This window comes from Barbus barbus, assembly GCF_936440315.1.
Source record: "Barbus barbus genome assembly, chromosome: 30".
In the NCBI taxonomy this organism is placed as follows: domain Eukaryota; kingdom Metazoa; phylum Chordata; class Actinopteri; order Cypriniformes; family Cyprinidae; genus Barbus; species Barbus barbus.
The window spans coordinates 6,812,787-6,833,368 of record NC_136758.1 but is presented as its reverse complement, the minus strand read 5'-3'; the positions used below and the strand labels follow the sequence as shown (position 1 = coordinate 6,833,368).

The 20,582-nt window shown below is 38.0% G+C and overlaps 2 protein-coding genes across 2 annotated transcripts; both read left to right on the top strand.

The window, feature by feature from the left end:
• Positions 1–4,480: 4,480 nt before the first annotated feature.
• LOC306850030 (G-protein coupled receptor family C group 6 member A-like) lies at positions 4,481–9,420 on the top strand (the record flags this gene model as incomplete). The annotated part of the gene is made up of 6 exons (XM_079385444.1): positions 4,481–4,524; positions 5,253–5,541; positions 5,703–6,434; positions 6,573–6,788; positions 7,972–8,089; positions 8,363–9,420. The coding sequence occupies 6 exons, from the start codon at positions 4,481–4,483 to the stop codon at positions 9,418–9,420; spliced, it is 2,457 nt and encodes an 818-aa protein (XP_079241570.1).
• Positions 9,421–10,424: 1,004 nt separating this feature from the next.
• LOC306850161 (photoreceptor cilium actin regulator-like) lies at positions 10,425–17,089 on the top strand. Its single transcript, XM_079385626.1, has 2 exons — positions 10,425–14,112; positions 16,670–17,089. Exons 1-2 carry the CDS (start codon positions 10,787–10,789, stop codon positions 16,800–16,802), a joined length of 3,459 nt encoding a protein of 1,152 aa, XP_079241752.1. The 5' UTR covers positions 10,425–10,786; the 3' UTR covers positions 16,803–17,089.
• Positions 17,090–20,582: the final 3,493 nt, after the last annotated feature.

Genomic DNA, 20,582 nt, shown 5'->3' with positions numbered 1-20,582 from the left:
TGATCTCTTGTCAGGTGTTTTCTAACCCCATCAGGCATTATAGGAGAAAATTTAGAGCTGTTATACTGGCTAATGGAGGTTTAAAAAAGTATTGAATAAAGGGTGCCGTTAATTGTAGCCGATGTGTAATAGAGAAAAACATTTATTTTATAATGATATAATAATGAAATTCTTATTCTCCAATGAAAGGTTCGATTTTTGTGAAGTTTTTAAATAAAAGATTAACAATGCAGATTGATTTTCACAGCCTTCTTTGATCATATTTACCAAGGGTACCAACAATTCTGATCAAGTGTGTATGTGCAACGATTATAACCATTCCATCAGATGTTATGGTGAGATATATATGCTACCTGGAATTCAGTTTTCTGACAGGTTGTATCTTCCAGAAGGTTTTCGTGATGATGGGGTGTGCTCTCCTGACACCGCTCGTTGAATGGTTGTTAGTAAAGTGCTGGAAATTGGCAGTCTTCACCACGCATTGCAAAGTCGTCTGGTCAGACAGAAGCAGTGCAGTTCTATCGCCAGGCGGCAGTGCATCTCAGTTGAACACTTATAAAACTTAAGTGGCGTGAGAGAGTCCAGACATTGCTGTGCTTTTTTTTTTTTCTTTCAGTAAGCGTGAGGTGAAGGTTTCTGGAGGGTTTTGAGGAGTTGTGCACAGCAAGAAACAGTAAAAACCGAGCACTGATTGCACTGCTGATCGATCAAGTGTGGGTGGGCTGAGACCGTCCAAGTCAATAATCATCTTCTCTGCATTTTTTTCACATAGAGATATTTATTGGTCTCACGTGTTCCAATTCATACCTGCAGGCCATGGTTCTCAACCCTTTTTGACTCAAAGGCTGTAAAATACAAAAATACAAGATTTGAAGGTCCTCTCATCCTCCTCAAATTTTATAAGTGCTCCATTGCTAGTATCCTGACATGAAGTAGGTGAAGTATTGATGATAGAAAAGGAGCAGAGCTTGAATATCTTAGCTGTGTATGTTTCAATGCTCAGACTTCATCTGACCAGCACAAATCCAACAAGTGTTGTTATTATACCGCAAGCAATAGCAATGGAAAATGACAGCTTCACAACATTGTCCCGTGATGTTAAAAACCTTGAAATGGAGACATTCTCTTATCTCGTACTCATGAACACAAATATCCCTTGAAACCACCCAATCATAAGACTAAACAACAAACAGAGAGTCGTGTGGGGAGTCGTGGCCTAATTGTTAGAGAGTCGGACTCGTAATCCAAAGGTTGCGGGTTCGAGTCTCGGGCCGGCAGGGATTGTAGGTGGGGGGAGTGAATGTCCAGCGCTCTCTCCACCCTCAATACCACGACTGAGGTGCCCTTGAGCAAGGCACTGAATCCCCAACTGCTCCCCGGGCGCCGCAGCATAAATGGCTGCCCACTGCTCCGGGTGTGTGTTCACGGTGTGTGTGTGTGTGTTCACTACTGTGTGTGTGCACGTTGGATGGGTTAAATGCAGAGCACGAATTCTGAGTATGGGTCACCATACTTGGCCGTATGTCACTTCACTCACTCACTCACTCACTCACTCACACTCAAACAAACAAATAAATAATATGCAACTAATCAATGAATAAATCAATGAAATGAGTATATAAACGGTTCAAATGATTATTATAAATATGATTAAATGGAATAATAAAATGACTAAATGATTATAAATGAATGAAATAATTAATGAATGAAGAATAAATAAATGTAAAAGAAAGTAAAAACACAAATGTAGTTGCTTTCTTGAAGCAACACATAAAGAATCCTAAGGTGCTTCAGCCATTACACGAAAATTATTCGAATTATAAAATTGTATGCAGTACGACATCCAGATAGACAAAGCCAGAAACACTGAGAATTTCCTATTCGGACTTGAACAAATGCACGAGCCGAGCAAATGTCAAAATAAGCTACTTATTCTCTTGACGCATTCCAAGTATACGATTGAGTATTTCCCTGAAAGATGGCGAGACAGATATACAAACTTGTGTTTTTGTTAAAAACCTCTGAACCATGAAACCTCACACTGAATGCATAACTTGATAACGCAAGATTGAAATCTCCCGGCTTAATTTACCAGTTGCACCAGTTCAGCCTCTTCTGTCCAGAGTAAGCAAATATTTGAACCTAAGAGTCTACATGAATATGCACACATTTGAATTAATAAATACCTTAGTAAGTTGCTCTTCAGCTTTGCAAATGAGCATGATAGCATAAACATTTTTATTCAAACAAAGAAACATGCTGGTAATGTCCTAAACTGCAATCTTGAATCTAGCCATTGTTAACACAAAAGCCCCTCCTGCCTGGTCAAACTAATTAGACAATTCAAAACAAATTAGAATTTGAAGATTTTAAGAAAATAACCTTTTATTAGATAGCTAATGAACTCAGTGTTATTCTCATGATTTGTATATTAAAAATGTTGTAATAAACTTTCTACTTGCATTTTATTTATTTTGATTACATTATTGCTGTAATCCACGACAGACTGACATTATTTTTTGTCCTTAGTTAGCCACTCTATTACTCACATTAGACCAATTAATAATAGACAACTACATTTAAACTGATGTTATAAATGATTTACGGAATTATCAGTAAATGGCAAATGTTTAAGCTTGTATTAAATATTAACAAATTGTATGTTTAATTTACTTGATTCCTTGTTCCTGTCACGAATCCTGGCCATACACTTCCACTCACTCACCACCAGAGGTCACCTGCTCACCACATGGACTTTCACTCTACACAGCACATTGGACTCCATTTCCCACCATCCATTGCACTCACTAATCACTCACAGCTGAGAACGATCACCCAATCACACTGATCACGCTCACACTTGAGGACCATCTCACAATCACCATCACACAGCCATATAAGCCTGGGACTTGCTCTTGCTCGCTGCTGAGTATTGATTAGCCCAGCTATCTTACAAAGCGTTCCCAGTTTTCCTAGTTAGATTTCCTGTGTTTTGATTCCTGCCCGTGTTCCTGGATTATTCTCTGTCTTGCCCTGTTTGGATACTGTTTGCCGATCGTCGACCCACGCTTGCTCTAGGATTGCTCTTGTGTCTTGCCTATGCCATACCTGTTTGCTGCTTACTGACCCTGCCTGTATTACGACCATGTTTCCTAATAAAGCCTTGCGAATGGATCCTCACGTCTCGTCGTCCCTGTAACAGTTCCTGTGTTTAATTTCAACTAGTATCCTTTGTTCCACTTGTTCCTGCTTCTCGTTATTTATCATAGCTACTGATCTGGTTCCCCTTTGTTATTGATTTATTTCACCTGTGTCTCTTGTTTATTTGTTATTACCTTGTTAATATAATGCCTGTATTTGAGTTATTTTGGTTGGTTCTTATAAATATATTGTTTGATTTGTGTTCATGCTGCGTGTTCCTGTAATCTGATCCTTTTTGGATAGTTATACGTCTATTAATTCAATCTACTATGTCTCTGTGAGTGCTGGGCAGCAAAATGTGACAGAGCTATTAAAAAAAAAATCGACATTTTTATAATTAATGTGGGTGCTCTTCTTCATATTTCATTCACACGAGAATTCTATTGCAGCATCAGCTCATACACTCACATTGTCAATACACACAAACACGCATATGGAATTTCCACACTTTTTGTCTGAACAAAATTTTTTTTTTGTGCAATCCCTAGTTTTGGGGATTGCACAGAACCGGTCTGGGGGGAATGAAGTAAAATAAAGGTATGTTCGGCTGTCATTTGGAGTCAAACTAGTGACACAATTGTTTGACACCTTGTTTTGTGTTCATTCAGAATGAGCCAGCCTCCTTGCATGTTTCTCTTACTTAAAGCAGAACGACTGTCAGATTACTTGTGAATTTTACCCTTGTTGTCAAGGGGAATAGATCTCTAGGGTTGTGCTCAGTCAAATTGTATCATGTTTCTACAAGACTTTTACTGGCCCTTAATAGGTTTTCTTATTTTGGTCGGTTCTGGGTCTGCCTGCGAATACTCACAAGACATATGTGGGGCCTGGGCAGATGGGGATATACGGATAGGAGTGCTCAGTTCCTGCCATTCTAAAGTACAGACACTACATGTGCGAGAACGTCCAGAAAAATACAATTGTACAGAGTGAGTATATACTGTATATATATATATATATATAGTTTTTCTTTTTTACTGTCATATATGTACAGTAATTTGTGCTTGTGTCTGTGCATGCAACCTAGAAGACTCTGAGTATTGATTTTCCATAATTTAAGTGCACATTTTATTTGTTGGAACATTTTACTTGTAAAATGCAATTACAGCAACACCTATCTAGTGTCAGCATATTTCCTGACAACTTCAACACTAATGTTATCCCATGCCTTCTGCAACTCAAGCCAGTGGCTTTCCTTTGAATTTACAGTAGATCTGTCCAGTTTATTTTCCAACTTGCCCCAAATTTGCTCGATGGGGTTGAGGTCTGGACTTTGGGCATGTCCATCATTTTCAATGTTCCAGCATATTCCTTCCACCGCAGGTAGTTCAGGCAATAGCTTGTTTCATTGGTATTGTAATGGCCAATTACAATGTTACACACAGGGTTCACGTTTGCTTTCATATTTTTGATCAGGGATTTGCTACACAACATACAAACTTAATTCAAAAGTGCGCACATTATACTGTAAAAAAAAAACAAAAAAACGTTGATCCAACTTTAAATGTTAAGGCAACCAGCTTCAGCAGATTTTTGAGTTTTCTCAACTTGTTGTTTTAAGTTTATACAACAAAAAGTTGAGAATCTCCTACAGAAATTAAATTGAGAGAACTCAAAAAACTGATCAAGTGTATCAAGGGTAATGAATATTCATTCTAAAAATAAATTGTGATGTTTACAAAAGTGTAAATAAAGTATAATTTGTTATTGTCACATTTGTTACTGCTGTTAGCAAACAGGCAATATACAACAGGCCTTTTGACATAGTGACTCGACTATTTTAATTTAATAGACCAGCTAGAATAAGCTAATTTATATCATCTTAATTGAGAACTAGATAATTAGAGTCAAATCTAATCTGAAAATCAGTCAATATTATTCCTTATTAATTTTTCATACAAATGTGGAGTGATTGCTGTAAACTGTATAAAACTGTACAAAACTAGGTCAAGTTTATATACAGAAAAATAGTCATATCTATTTCTTAGATTAGAAAGTTGAATATGCTATTGTTTTCATTTCTAATCAAGATTTCCCTCATTTCCTTGTAGATTAAATCTTATTTCGCTTGTAAGGACTCTAGCTGTTGTGCATACTATTGAAACGATCAATAACTCCAGCTTCCTCCCGGGAGTGCGACTGGGCTACTACATCTGTGACACTTGCTCTGATGCATCAAAGGCCATTCAGAGCACCGAACAGCTTCTCGCTGTGAATGGCACACTGCCTGTGCAGTGTGAGCTGCTTGAAAGGCCTAATGTAAAAGCAATCATTGGAGCACGTTTCTCAGAAGACTCTCTGGCAGTGGCTCGGCTTCTGAGTCTATACATGGTCCCACAGGTTAGTAACGTTATGTTCATTTAGGGTGAATCTTTAGGTAATTTGATTCAGTTTTGATTCAGGGAGTCAAAAATGATTATTGATGAATCTCAATTGTGGTAGCAATAGTGGCAAAAAACATCAACAATAAATATTCCTTTTCATTTTTTCTCTTAAAACAGATAAGCACAACATCATCTGCACAAACGCTTAGTGACAGGGTGCGATACCCAGCATTCCTGCGCACAATTCCCAGTGATGTTCACCAAACCAAAGCTCTGGTTAATTTCATGAAACACTTTCACTGGGACTGGATTGGTGTGGTCTATGGGGATGATGACTATGGGAAAAATGCCTTACAAAGTTTCTTAGCTGATTCAGAAGCTGCAGATATCTGTCATGCTTTCAAAGAAGTGTTGCCTCATTACCTAGCAAGCAATGAAATCGACAAAAGGATCCAAGAGGTGGCAGAAACAATCCGCTCATCCGGAGCTAAAGTTGTGGTCTTTATCTTAAAGGAAGAACTGGTCTCTAAACTGCTCAAGGAGATGATTCGGCAGAACATCTCGCGTACTTGGATCGCAAGTGATGCTTGGTCAATGTCACGAAAGATATCTCAAATGGAGGGAATCAACCAAGTAGGTGACATTTTTGGGTTTACTTTCATCACTGGTCCCAACCCCGGTTTTAAGGAGTTTTTGCAGCAGCTGACTCTTGCTCCAGGCTCTGTAAACCTATTTCTTGAGGAATATAAGCAGTTAAGGAAAGATACTGATTTTCTAACAGAAGCTGTCGACATCAGCATGACCTACGGCGAAAGGTTAGCTGTATGGTCCATTGCTCATGCTTTGAAACATCTTCTAAACTGCAATGAAACTGATTGCCCTGGAGAACGGGATTTCCCACCATGGAAGGTAAGGAAACTGTTTACCAATTTTGGAGATGCCTTTATACTAACATGTATAACACAGAAGCAAGTGGTCTTGACATAATTTCTATACATTATTGCAAAAGTTGGAACCTTATTTTATATATGTCTTTTCTTTTGAAAGCTCCTCAAGGAACTGAAAAAGATCAGTTTTACTATGGACAATCAAATGTTCTATTTTAATGCATCTGGAAATTTCATGAACGGATACGATTTAATAAACTGGCAACCACAAGAAGCAAGTGGTCAGAGACGTTTTGTTGTTGTTGGAAATTACAATCTGACGAAAAAAGAAGTTCACATTAAGGCACCCATAATATGGAGTAATCCAGGGAATACGGTGAGAATAACTAATTATAAAACTCATCAGCTATATATGGAATCACATAACATCCTAAAAAGATGCATACCCTCCTGAAAGAACCAGCACAAATTTCCATGCTGATCCAAGCTGTAGGTGGACAGCCCATATGTTGTTCATCTACAAAAGATACGGTTACACTTTATTTCGATAGTCCACGTTAGACATTCTACTAACTATAAGTAACTTTATAACTACATGTCAACGAGCAGTCATTAGAGTATTAGTAGACTGTCTGCTTAATATCTTCTAACACTTTATTTTGATGGGTCCACAACATACTGACTATGAGAAACTTTGCAAGTATATCTCAACTTATTCTACTAACACTAAACCTACCCTACTGAGAGTTAGTATGCATGTAGTCGCAAATTAATGAGAATTAGTTGACAGGTATAGTTGACGTAGCTAGAGTCCTTACAAGCGAAATAAGATTTAATCTACAAGGAAATGAGGGAAATCTTTATTAGAAATTAAAACAATAGCATATTCAACTTTCTAATCTAAGAAATAGATATTACTATTTTTCTGTATATAAACTTGACCTAGTTTTGTACAGTTTTATACAGTTTATGGCAATCACTCCACATTTGTGTGAAAAAAAAAATTAATAGGGAATAATATTGACTGATTTTCAGATTTGATTAGACTCTAATTATCAAGCTCTCAGTTAAGATGATATAAATTAGCTTATTCTAGCTGGTCTATTAAATTAAAATAGTCTAGTCACTATGTCAAAAGGCCTGTTGTATATTACCTGTTTGCTAACAGCAGTAACAAATGTGACAATAACAAATTATACTTTATTTACACTTTTGTAAACATCACAATTTATTATTAGAATTAATACCCCCCCCTCCCTCTCTGGTCACTGTTGCCATGCCTCTGCTGAATTATATTTAAGATAAAAAAAATATATATACTCTGGGTGATGCTACTCCACCAACGACCAACAGAGCATTTAACGAGTTAGTTTGCCCATATAATTATTACCAAAGATACTTCAACCAGCATGGTCTTTTCAGTTAACCAGAGGTCTTGCTGGATAAGCCAGCCAGCATATCAGCATGAACCCATCATTGCTGGTCTTTTCAACTGGGTATTATTACCTATTGCATATAAGGACTGTGTATTAACCACACTTCCATGCATGTTATGGTAGGTTCCTGTTTCCATGTGCTCTGCTATTTGCCCTCCTGGTGCAGCTAAGAAACTCCTCAAAACATCATGCTGCCATAATTGCACAAAGTGCTTGGAGGGTACTTACTCTAATGAAACAAGTAAGTAATCAATTGTAAATATATGGTGTTGTATATGGGTATATGAGTTTTTTTTTTTATGATTCTTGATTAATTTTTCACTCGAAATTAGAACTTGAGCCAGTAAGTACACAACTGATGTAAAAATGCACTGAAATGAATGTGGAATTTTGTTTCAACCACATATGACAATAGAACCAATAATTATGTACCTTTTTAAAAAAGGAACATACTGTACATATTATAAGATACAATTTGATTGAAATATACCCTAAAATCAACTTTGTCTTTTAGACTTGCCGAATTGCCTTCCCTGTGAAAATGGTACCTGGTCTTTGAAAGGATGGACTTCCTGTAAGCCAAAGGAAGAGGACTACTGGAAATGGGATGGATCCCATGCTATAGTTCTACTTACATTTACTGCAATAGGTTATCTTTTGTTGTTGTTTACCCTTATCATCTTCTTTGTCTTTTATGGAAAACCAGTCATGAAACAGGCAGGGGGAAACCTATGTTTTGTAATGATGGTAGGGTTAACACTCAGCTATACTAGTGTCATATTGTTCATTGGCAAACCCAATGTTCATATTTGCAGGTGTCGACAGATCTTGTATGCCTTAGGGTTCTCTCTCACGGTTTCATGTATTTTGGTTAAAGCTCTACGCACCTTTGTATCATTTCTTCCAATGTATCACCAGGAACACGCTAAAAGGTTTTACAAGCCCCCTGTCATCATAACCTGTGGTACTCTCATTCAAGTCCTCATCTGCATCTTGTGGTTAATATTTGATTCTCCAGCTGTAGAGGCGTTTCAATCTGACCAAAGCATGATAATTACTGTACAGTGCAGTGAAGGTTCTGGCATTGGATTTGGCATCATGCTTTGCTATATTGCACTGCTCGCAATTGTCTGCTTTTTGATGGCCTTCAAAGGGAGAAAGGTACCTCAGGCTTTCAATGAGACTGGACACATCATCCTAAGCATGCTAATTTACCTTTTTGTGTGGGTCTGTTTCACCCCTGTATATATTGCTAAGGTCAACGAGCGCTATTCAATCCAAGCAGCTGCCATCTTGGTGTCATGTTATGGAGTTATTTTCTGTCACTTTGCACCTAAATGGTACATGGCTCTCTGCAAGAAGAAAGAACAGCTTACTCGAGAGGCATATATTGCAAGAGCCAATAATCACACCATTGACTCAGTTGACTTGATCCCAGAGATAACACTGGAACCTGGTTTTATAATGGGGTCACAAAATACCATTAACTCAGTTGATACTGGTTTGGGTTCAATTAATAGAGAATTCCCTTACCAGACATTACGGAAAAGAACTAGGAGCAAATCGATTTGATAAGTGTACACGCATTAATGTTAAAAGGTTTATATCATGACAAATCTAATTTTCATTAAAAGAACTTAAAATAACTAGTGGATTACTGCTGACATTATTATCATTATTGTAAATATTAATTAGTAAACTGGCAAGAAAAACAATATATCCGCAACATCCAAAGATTGTAATATTAATGCTATTGCATTACTTATGTTGGTGAAGGTTAATAAAGAATTCACAAGACATAAAAGCAAATGTTATGAATTACATAACACTCACAACACAACACTCTTGTTTGTGTTTTATTACTTAATTATAAGCAACTTGTATGTAATATGTTGAATGTAATGTATTTTTTTGTTGCAATGTTATCTGAGTGGCATTTGGAAATGAATAAAGGTAAACTCTTCAATAAAAGACAATGGCCTTTCTTGAATAGGTGGTCGTCATGAGATCCAGAGATTACATTAATACAGTTGTGGTGCATAGCTTCAGTTGCCTGCACAGGACCTGTCAATCAGGCAAGAACAGGAAGGGGAAGGCATTCCCCTGTCATTGATGTCAGAATGCCAGTCAGTGGCTATAGCTGAATATGGGTTCTTGTGTCACTGGAATACAAAAGTATTAAAGGGAGAGAACCAAAGCATCAGATTCTGAGAGAACCAGTACATCAGATCTCTGCCAAGGTTTTATGTCTTATTTAAAACAACAAACAATGTGCTGAAATAAAATATGTCTGGAATAAATATATTTCTCTGTTCAAAAGGTTGAAACAAGATACCCTAAAGCAAGTGGAATATTTATAATTTACAGGAGTTAACTGAACAGAATTTTATTTTAGATTAACTTTTCTATGGGACATGGGTTTGAGCTATAAAAAGCTACCTGAAAACAACTGTGATTACCTTAATGAGCTTAAAGATTTGAGACTGTGTGTTTTATTTGCTCTGAGGTGACGTATGTGCATGCTTAGGACTACTCTCAAATCCTTACTAATCTCTTCAGCTGCTCGTCCTCCAGAAGGTACAGAGGGACTCTACGGCATTAGACAAAATACTTGACAATGCTTGCTTCAAAAGGAATACAAACACTTTAGATCAGTGGTGGAATATTTTATTTATTTATTTATTTTAATTTCTTCATATTTTAAATATGAAATAGAAGAGACTCCTTTTGCACGTCACATTTGTATTTCCTATGGTGATTTCCTAGGATACATAGAGACAGTCAAATACAACTGTATGTCTGGTAATTACAGTCATCTGAAAATGACAAGTGCAGCTGGTGATTCTAAACCATCCTGCCATCAGATGAAGTGGTCTGTCTCCTTGACTTTGTTGGACTGTATTTTTGCAAAATCTTGGTGAACTGCAATTGCTCTGAAATGGGCTGCTCTCCTTCACGTGGGAATGCTCTCCACTCGGCACAGGGTGCATTCCGGAGAGGGAGAACTCTACTTCCAGGGACTCATGAGAGACATGAAGAATCACAATCTGATGATGGGAGCAGTGGAGAATGCTGTGGACGGGACACAGAGAAAGAGAACTCAACGGTTCGGAACAACACAACTTCCACGTCATTAGGGAGGAAATTCTCTATGGCTGAGCCTGAAGGGGCTGCTTCTGCCAAACTGGGTACACAAGAGATTAACATTAATATATTATCTCAAGGGAAGGAACGGCAAGAAGAAAAACGAGAGCCTTGTGAGAAAAAGGGGACAAAAAAGTCAAAGAAAGGTCCTAAAGGTATCAAACTAAACAAGAAGAAAGAAAAGGAAATAACAATTTTTAATAAAGAAAAAGTAGACTTTCCAGAGGCACTTGTGAAAGCTCATCAAGCAGCATATGCATATCTTAACCCCAGCATCAGTAAATATGAAGATCTTTTGGGATTACTTGATCATGCAGCCCAAACCCAAATTTCCTTGCAACCCATGGTGGCGTTCCTGGTCTTACGCTATGAGGAAATAAACAAAGGGCTGCAGGAATTAGTGGAAGAGGGGGAGATGATGCTAAAAGAAAATGGAGAGCATCTGGCTTGGCCTTGCAAAAAAAAGAATTCCTCTTCATCCAACTCAGGAAAAAATATGACCTCTTCCACCTACAATGAGCCCCCACCAGACCTACTACAACAACTCATTCAGTACACAGTACAGAGGATGTGTCAGGTAGGTCAATCGGTGTGTGGAATTGGGGATACTGCGCTTGAGGAGGCAGTGGATTACTTTTCCTCCATTACGGAAATTCTAGATGAGAAGCTCAGGACAAAACGTGCATCAGAGTCTAGATTAATGCGGCTGCTGTCTCGGATTGAGTCAGCATCACAGAAAAAACCTGGCCCAGAAGACTCTGCACTATTTAGTGAAGACAGTGGACTTGGGGCAGAAAACGAATCCCTGGCAGGTTCAGACAGACAACGCCAACGCAGAGAAAGTTCTGAGTCAACTGGAACTATTTATGCTACATCAAGTAGCCCTTGCGGTTCTACACCAATTCACCAAGGCTCATACAGAGGCAGTAAAACAATAAGCCAAAGCAGTTCTCTTAACTCTATAGACTCAACTTGCACTATTACAGAAAAAGAACAGAGGGATGCAGAATCACTACTTGGCTCTGTCTCCTTGGATGAAGGTGGCAGGGATGATGTGGAGGATGGTAGTGAAGACGAAAAATGCAAGGATAAAAGAAATAAACAAACAGATTATTGCATTCCAGACCATAGGCAACCATGTCGTTTGCCAACAAAGCGAATAGAGAATCCACAAAATATTGAAATGACATTAAAGCTAAAAGATGCCATTAGTGGCCAGATTCGTTTTTTGCCATCCCAAGGCTCAGGAGAAAAAGCAAAACTGGCAGATAACCCAAATAGCAGTAGTCAGTGGACTGAGGATGGTGAAAAAAGTTCTAAAAGACCCCAAACAGCTGCCTCTAGATTTTCTAAGAAAAAGACCACAGTTACTAAACGTTCGAGATCAGCAGACTCTCTGCGTAATAAACTAGAAGATCCTACACTCATTGAACTTGAGAGAACTCAAAAGGAACTTGACCAAAGGCTGGAGAGAATGACCAAAGTTAAGTGTGAGGGAAATACAAAGCCAGGTTCATCTAAAAAAATCCAGCAACCACAATCACAAATCAATTCATCAGTTGCTGCTGACAGGCAGCATTCTTTGAACAGGAAAATTTTTTCTCCAAGTAATCAAAGAAAGGCATGTAATGTGAAAGTTGAGCAAGAAGGTACAAAGGAAGAGATGGAGGAAAAAAAGAAAAAGGACAAAGGAAAGGGAAAGGAAAAAGACAAGAAAAGTCCACCTGTTAAAGGGCCTGTTAAGGTAATACCAGTGCCAAGTCCTCCACCGTCACCCCGCCAATCTTCAGGATTGTACAGGGAAAGGAATTCTGTTAAAAAACTGATTGACACCTTTAGTCAGGGCTTGGAGGAAAGTAAACAGAGCCCAGACTGTGCAAAACTTCTCGGACCTCTCAAAGGTGTTAGAAAGTGTGGTGTTCCCATCATTCCAGGTTTAGGTCCCTCTGCCACATTAGCATTTAATGAAAATAGTTTGCTTAGTAGTCAATGGGAGTCACGATGTTCTGAAAGGACAGAGGATCTTGACATTGACAATCTACCACCCCCTCCACTTGAGGTTCTCATGGACAATTCCTTTGAAAATGTACAAACAAAGGACACGGGAGAACATGTATCAAGTAGGGGCCGATCTATCCTTCCAAAAAGGACTGCAATGTCTCAGAGGTTACGAGCCTCTCTGCAGTCTGTTACAGTGCTACCCAGTAAGGGGAATTTGTGTAAGGGCTCTGTCAGCATGTCGCCAGTTCGTTCCACAAACCAGGATACCAGAGGGGTTGTGAAGGGTGGTCACCATGATTCCAGCCATGAAACAGACACGGAAAGTGAGGAGGCTGCCTCCCTCTACAAACAAGCAAGAAAGATAATCCACTTGAGGCATTCTTCTGACTCACTGACAGAGAAATTTACAGCTGAGCAGGGCTACAGGCAGCTTTCTTCCTGCCAAAGTGATGTAGAGGTTTCACAAAAGGAAAACAATACCAATGAAACAGTGCCAAACAATGCCTTTAAGAACCAAACCCCTGCCACTCCAACTGCTTCCAGAACTCGCGTGTTGCCATCCACACCTCTGTTACATCGGAGACTCCCTAGTCCTCCTGTATTGAAAAGTCAACCCTCTACTTCAACTTCATCTAGCCCTCCTGTACTCCGTAAACTCCCAGCTCCACCTTCTGCTGGCCAACGAACACTGCCAAGCACCCCTGCAACAAGGCAAGACCACACACCCATCACTGTGACAGGAGTCACCTACCCCTTTAAGGCACCATCACCTCCTGCTTCGCCAAAAGTGCAGCGCTGGTCTAGAGAAAACAGTAGTGAGGACTCTTCAAGAGTATTTAGTAATGCTCGATCAGTGTTTTGTCCGGTGTCATCATCGTTATTTGAGGCTCAGCCTGTTCCTACACCCAAGCCCCCTCAGGCATGGGCCTCCTCCGGTAGCAGTGTTTTGCCTCGTCCCTGGGGTGAGCGTGGCCGGCTGCCAGTGTCTGCACGAGGGCCCCAGCCATTCATCCGGCGCAGCCAGTCAGACAGGAGGCCCAGTTTAAGCCTGCCGCCCAGGGTGCCAGTCATCTCTGTAGCAGAGACATGTGGGAGTGAACCAGCAATTAGCACTCATGGGTGAGTCTAACACTTTTTCTGATATCAAATATAAGGCTGAAGTATAACTGCTTCAAATATAATTTGCATGTTATCATGTTTATACATAGCACAGAATAGACCGTCAACTTAACCTCTTAAGACCCTGCGTCCTCATATGAGGACATTATATTTTAGTGAATTTCTCAGAGACTATACATGCCACAGTTTTAAGTTTGGATGTCCTGTACAGAGCATATTCAGTCCTGTTCAGAGATACCAAATGATTGGATCTTTCACCATGACCACTCCCTCTCCTTGGTCTTCAAAAATGTCTGAAATTAATTTAGTGACACTCTTATGGAAATATGATAATATTTTGTAATTATCATTTAAATCTGTTTAATTTTTAAAGTGTGTCATAAATCAACATCCCAGGAAAATATTATGGGGTTTCAAATCAAAATATGACCTTCTGTTACAAAACAGGACGTTGATTTCATACATGCCCTCATATGAGGACACCAGGACTAAAAGCATGTTTATTACGCATTTTGGGAGACATAACAAATGAATAGGGAAAGAAATTATATTTCAATATTCTATGAAATATTATATATTATTATTAAAATCTGGTCAATTATTACTCCCATTATTACACTTCTTTTTTCATTACCTGTTACCCCAAAAACACATTATGCAAATTAGATTTAGTTAATAGATGCATTGTATATAATGAGAAAACACAATTTTACACAATTGTGTTTTTCCATTTTACACAATTTTGGATAAAGAAAAAAGGTATATTGAATCATTCTGTTATAACATAGTTGAGAATCATCTTTATACAAAGTTTGGTTAAAAAAAATATCTGAAATTAAAAATGTATTGGTGATTTAAAAAAATTTTGCCCATGCATATTCATTCATGTCTTTTTAGTTTTTCAAAGAAATTGAGTCCCGATGTCCTCAAACGAGGGCATAGCATAATTTAAGAATGAAATATAATTTTTACATTTGTATTTTTTTTTTTACATTATTCTAAATGCTCTACACAATTTAAAAGACATTAAAAAAAAATTGTCTTAAAACTTTTGTCTCGTGTCTTAAGAGGTTAAAACTTACTTTACTTTTACTTTTATTAATTAGCAGACGCTTTTATCCAAAGCGATTTACAAATAAGAAAAAGTAACTAAAACTAAAAGTTAACACTCTGTAAATACACACCAATTTAAGAAAATACAGAAATTAAATAAATTTGACAAATGCATACAACAACAACATTTCAATAGTAAAACTGTGATAAAGTATTTCTTAACACTTCAGCATTGCTAGATGGCTGCTTATCCAAGTCATCAGGAAAAGTAGGTTAATATTTATGATTTAATAACCCAGTAACATAACTTAGTAAATGCTTTGAAGAAGATAAGGGTAAAAAAAGAAAGTATGAGAAATATTTATAAGAACTATGCAGAACAGTCAAGTGAGCAGAATTCGCTGAGGTGAAAAACTTTAGCTTTAAATTTGTGATCCATGAACTCAACTCCTTTAGAATTTGATGCTTAATAGCGATACAGTATCCAAGATTTACTTGCTCAATCTTTATTTTAAACAACCTTTTTGATAAGGGTATCTGAAGCAAGTACCATTCATGCTTGAAATTGCATCTTCTTTTCCAGATTTCATTTTCAAAGAGAATAAGAAAATGTTATAGTACAAGCAATTTGATTGTCTCTGTCATACTAAAGAGTGCCGGTTTTGAAATTCAATTATAGGTTCATTGTGTAAATGTCACACAGCTCTCGGGTGAATAACAAGGGACACATTTATCTGTAGTTTGTCGCATTTTAAAGTATTTGAACCTTTGTGTGCCAGCTACTGAGTTTTTTTTTTTTTATTATTAATTTGCTAAATTTTAAATTAATCAAGTGTATTTAAATAGTTTATAACATTAATTAAAGGGTGTTTAATGTTCAGTGAGGTCAGTGGACAAGTCCTGAATAATATTATCATTGTAGAGCATAGGATATATATATATACACACACACACACTACACAATTCTGAGAAGAGAAAAAAAAGGTGGAGCAAGACAAGACTCAAGTCAGAATGCTTTCATGTATGTGGGAAAACTTGTTTATTTAGATTTTTTTTAAACATGTTCAGTGAAACAATGATATAATGATGGGGAAGTCCCACATAATAGCTTATAGGGAAATGTGGGGATGGCCCATGTTATAGGTAAAGTGTGTGAAATCCAAAAAAAAAATTGCCTTATTGCCTAACTATGGTCATGTGACATACAGTAAATGATGCTCAGTTTGTTTTTGTGATGCCTGTACATTTAAAGGAATGACTGAAGATTAACATAAGCACAGTATATATGAATAAATACATTTTCACAGAACTTGAGGAAACATGAAATGTATATATTTTTTAACAATTTAGACACACTTTCCTCTCTCATGTACAACGTAATACAATTGCTAATCCCCAGTAACTAAGCTCTCAATGACTTACTGCTGACCAGTGCTAACCAGCTCTGGCCCACTTCCCTAATCCTTCAATTCACTAATGTCCTTATTTTGTTTTGCTGTCACAGGCTGGAAGATGTTCCAGTCAGAGAAGACAAGCCATGGAGTGAGCAAAAAGAAATCAGAGGTGCAGTTCGGTCTGTCTCGCATCCAGACCTGTGCATTGTGGGTCAAGGTCTACAGAGGGAATGGGAGAAATGAAGGAGCAAGGGGGATTATTTATTTAGCAAAACTTGGATGGGATTAAAACCTTTGTATGCTGGTGGGAAATGAAAATAGCTATTTCTGAGAATGCCTTCTCGTGATCATTTCCAATCATTGCTATTTTCATCATTTTTTTTTTTTTTTTTTAGCTTCACTGTATATATTTGATCTATTTGCCTCAATTCAATTGGTCTCATTTGTTTTTAAAATGTTTTGCATTGTGAATATTATTGGTTGGACTTTTATATTTTATTACTAAATAAACAGATATTCACATACATTGCACATATTCTCTATATCTTTTCTTAAAAATGAAAGCATGTTAACAAGAAATGTAGGTTATTAGTCAGCTTATCATGTACATTATCAGTCACCAACCAATCACATTCTTCCTTTGCAAGCTTATCTGACAAATCACATTCAAAGTACAGCAAAGCATTCTACTCTTCTGTTGGAGGTAAGATGGCTTTGTTGAGACCCTGAACAGAGACATTAGGAAACAATAAAGATTAGTAGTTCCTTGCAAATTTAAAAAGACCCATAATCATCTTAGTTTATAGAGTACATATAACACTGTTTCATATTCAGCACTAATAATGAATGAATGAATGAATGAATGAATGAATAAATAAATAAATAAATAAAGATAATGAAAATAAAATGGAAATGTTATTTTCAGCATATATATATATATATATATATATATATATATATATATATATATATATATGTATATATATATATATATATATATATATATATATTCTAAAAATATCTCTTTGGGAAACTGTGAAATCAGATTAATGCAGATTAAACCAGCTGGAATCTAATTCAGATAAATATGTTCTTTTATTTTTCTCTAACAAAGCCTATAATTGCTTTGTCCTTTGTCCATCATGAGTTTAATGGGTTAAACATAACTGCCAAGAAACAGAGCAATTCAAGGCATCAACATGTGCAGTTGAAAACTGCTTGACTGCATCCAACATCACATACTTTCCTACTATATAGTAGGTGGAAAACAATAGTATGCCAAAATACACCATTTATTACATTTTTAAAACATTACTTACTATTTCTGGGGAGACTCTGAAGTACTCATCAGATGGACACTTTTTCTTTCTCATAAGGCCACGGGAGAGGACTTGTGAAGTGGCGCAACTGATGCTGGTAGGTCATATGACAATGACAACATGGTGAACGCAGTACATCTGGATTGCTGCACTACACACATTAATAATATATTGAATATACTTTTTAGGGAACACAGAATAATTAATTACTTATTTAAATGGTTCAATTTAAATTGCTATCTGGCATGTACTGCTTCAAGTCTGACACCGATAGGTCTGCGCAGTGCCACATGAAGTCATAAGATGTGTTTAGAAATGCTAGAAATGTTGTCTGATATGAGACAGCATTGATTTTTATAAAGTACACAAACACAAGAGTGTCATTACAGGAAGCATAAAGTGTCTAACTTCATATCTCCATTTTAAACTCCTCTCCAACTGCAATAGCAAATCTCACTGACTGGTTAAACCCAGTCACACCCAACGTTAAACACATAATATATATATGTCAGGCAAAATTGAGGACCCAAGAGCAGAGGGCACATTGTTTTTTAACATGCAAAAAATGCAGATGAAAATTTCTGACTCAGTGTGCAATGGCCTTAAGGCTCGGCTTGACTTGAACTGAACAGAGAATGTAGACCATAGGAATGAACGTTAGGAATTACAGTTGGACAAAACAGTATTTAGTCAGCCACCAATTGTGCAAGTTCTCCCACTTAAAAAGATGAGAGAGGCCTGTAATTTTCATCATAGGTACACTTCAACTATGAGAGACAGAATTGGGGGAAAGGATCCAGTAAATCACATTGTAGGATTTTTAAAGAATTTATTTGAAAATTATGGTGGAAAATAAGTATTTGGTCAATAACAAAAGTTCTTCTCAATACTTTGTTATATACCCTTTGTTGGCAATGACAGAGGTCAAACGTTTTCTGTAAGTCTTCACAAGGTTTTCACACACTGTTGCTGGTATTTTGGCCCATGCCTCCATGCAGATCTCCTCTAGAGCAGTGATGTTTTGGGGCTGTCGCTGGGCAAAACGGGCTTTCAACTCCCTCCAAAGATTTTCTATGGGGTTGAGATCTGGAGACTGGATAGGACACTCCAGGACCTTGAAATGCTTCTTGCGAAGCCACTCCTTCGTTGCCCTGGCAGTGTGTTTGTGATCATTGTCATGCTGAAAGACCCAGCCACGTTTAATCTTCAATGCCCTTATTGCTGATGGAAGGAGGTTTTCACTCAAAATCTCACGATACATGGCCCCATTCATTCTTTCCTTTACATGGATCAGTCGTCCTGGTCCCTTTGCAGAAAAACAGCCACAAAGCATGATGTTTCCACCCCCATGCTTCACAGTAGGTATGGTGTTCTTTGGATGCAGCTCAGCATTCTTTCTCCTCCAAACACGACGAGTTGAGTTTTTACCAAAACGTTATATTTTGGTTTCATCTGACCATATGACATTCTCCCAATCCTCTTCTGGATCATCCAAATGCTCTCTAGCAAACTTCAGACGGGCCCGGACATGTACTGGCTTAAGCAGGGGGACACGTCTGGCACTGCAGGATTTGAGTCCCTAGCGGCGTAGTGCGTTACTGATGGTAGCCTTTGTTACTTTGGTCCCAGCTCTCTGCAGGTCATTCACTAGGTCCCCCCGTGTGGTTCTGGGATTTTTGCTCACCGTTCTTGTGATCATTTTGACCCCACGGGGTGAGATCTTGCGTGGAGCCCCAGATCGAGGGAGATTAACAGTGGTCTTGTATATCTTCCATTTTCTAATAATTGCTCCCACAGTTGATTTCTTCACACCAAGCTGCTTGCCTATTGCAGATTCAGTCTTCCTAGCCTGGTGCAGGTCTCCAATTTTGTTTCTGGTGTCCTTCGACAAGTGGAGTTTGGAGTGTGACTGTTTGAGGTTGTGGACAGGTGTCTTTTATACTGATAACGAGTTCAAACAGGTGCCATTAATACAGGTAATGAGTGGAGGACAGAGGAGCCTCTTAAAGAAGACGTTACAGGTCTATGAAAGCCAGAAATCTTGCTTGTTTGTAGGTGACCAAATACTTATTTTACCGAGGAATTTACCAATTAATTCAATAAAAATCCTACAGTGTGATTTCCTGGATTCTTTCCCCTATTCTGTCTCTCATAGTTGAAGTGCACCTATGATGAAAATTACAGGCCTCTCTCATCTTTTTAAGTGGGAGAACTTGCACAATTGGTGGCTGACTAAATACGTTTTTGCCCAACTGTATCTGACATGGAGTTAAAATAACAGCAGAGTAAAGTAGCAGAGATAATCAAGGTAAAGAGAAAACAGGTACAGAGTCAATCAGCGTGAGCACTAATCTCAATAGAGAACAGCTGAGTATAAGTAGCAGTAATGAGGGGAGAAAGAGAAACAAGGAGAAAGATCAAACCCAGCTCGTGACAGTACCCCTTCCCCAAAGAGTGCCTCCAGGTGCTCCCAAGGTAGAGGACTGACGAGAGCCAAGGAAGTCCTTGATAAGCAAGCAGTCCAGGATGCCCTGAGCTGGAATCCAGCTCCTCTTCTCCAGGCTGTACCCCTCTCAGTAGTCCAAATAGTGTTAACCACACCCCCAGGAATGAACATCCAGTAGTCTCCTAACTCTATAGACAGGAGAGCCTTCGACAAGAGCGGAAGAAGGGATGGGACGGGAGGGGCGTGAATGATGAATGA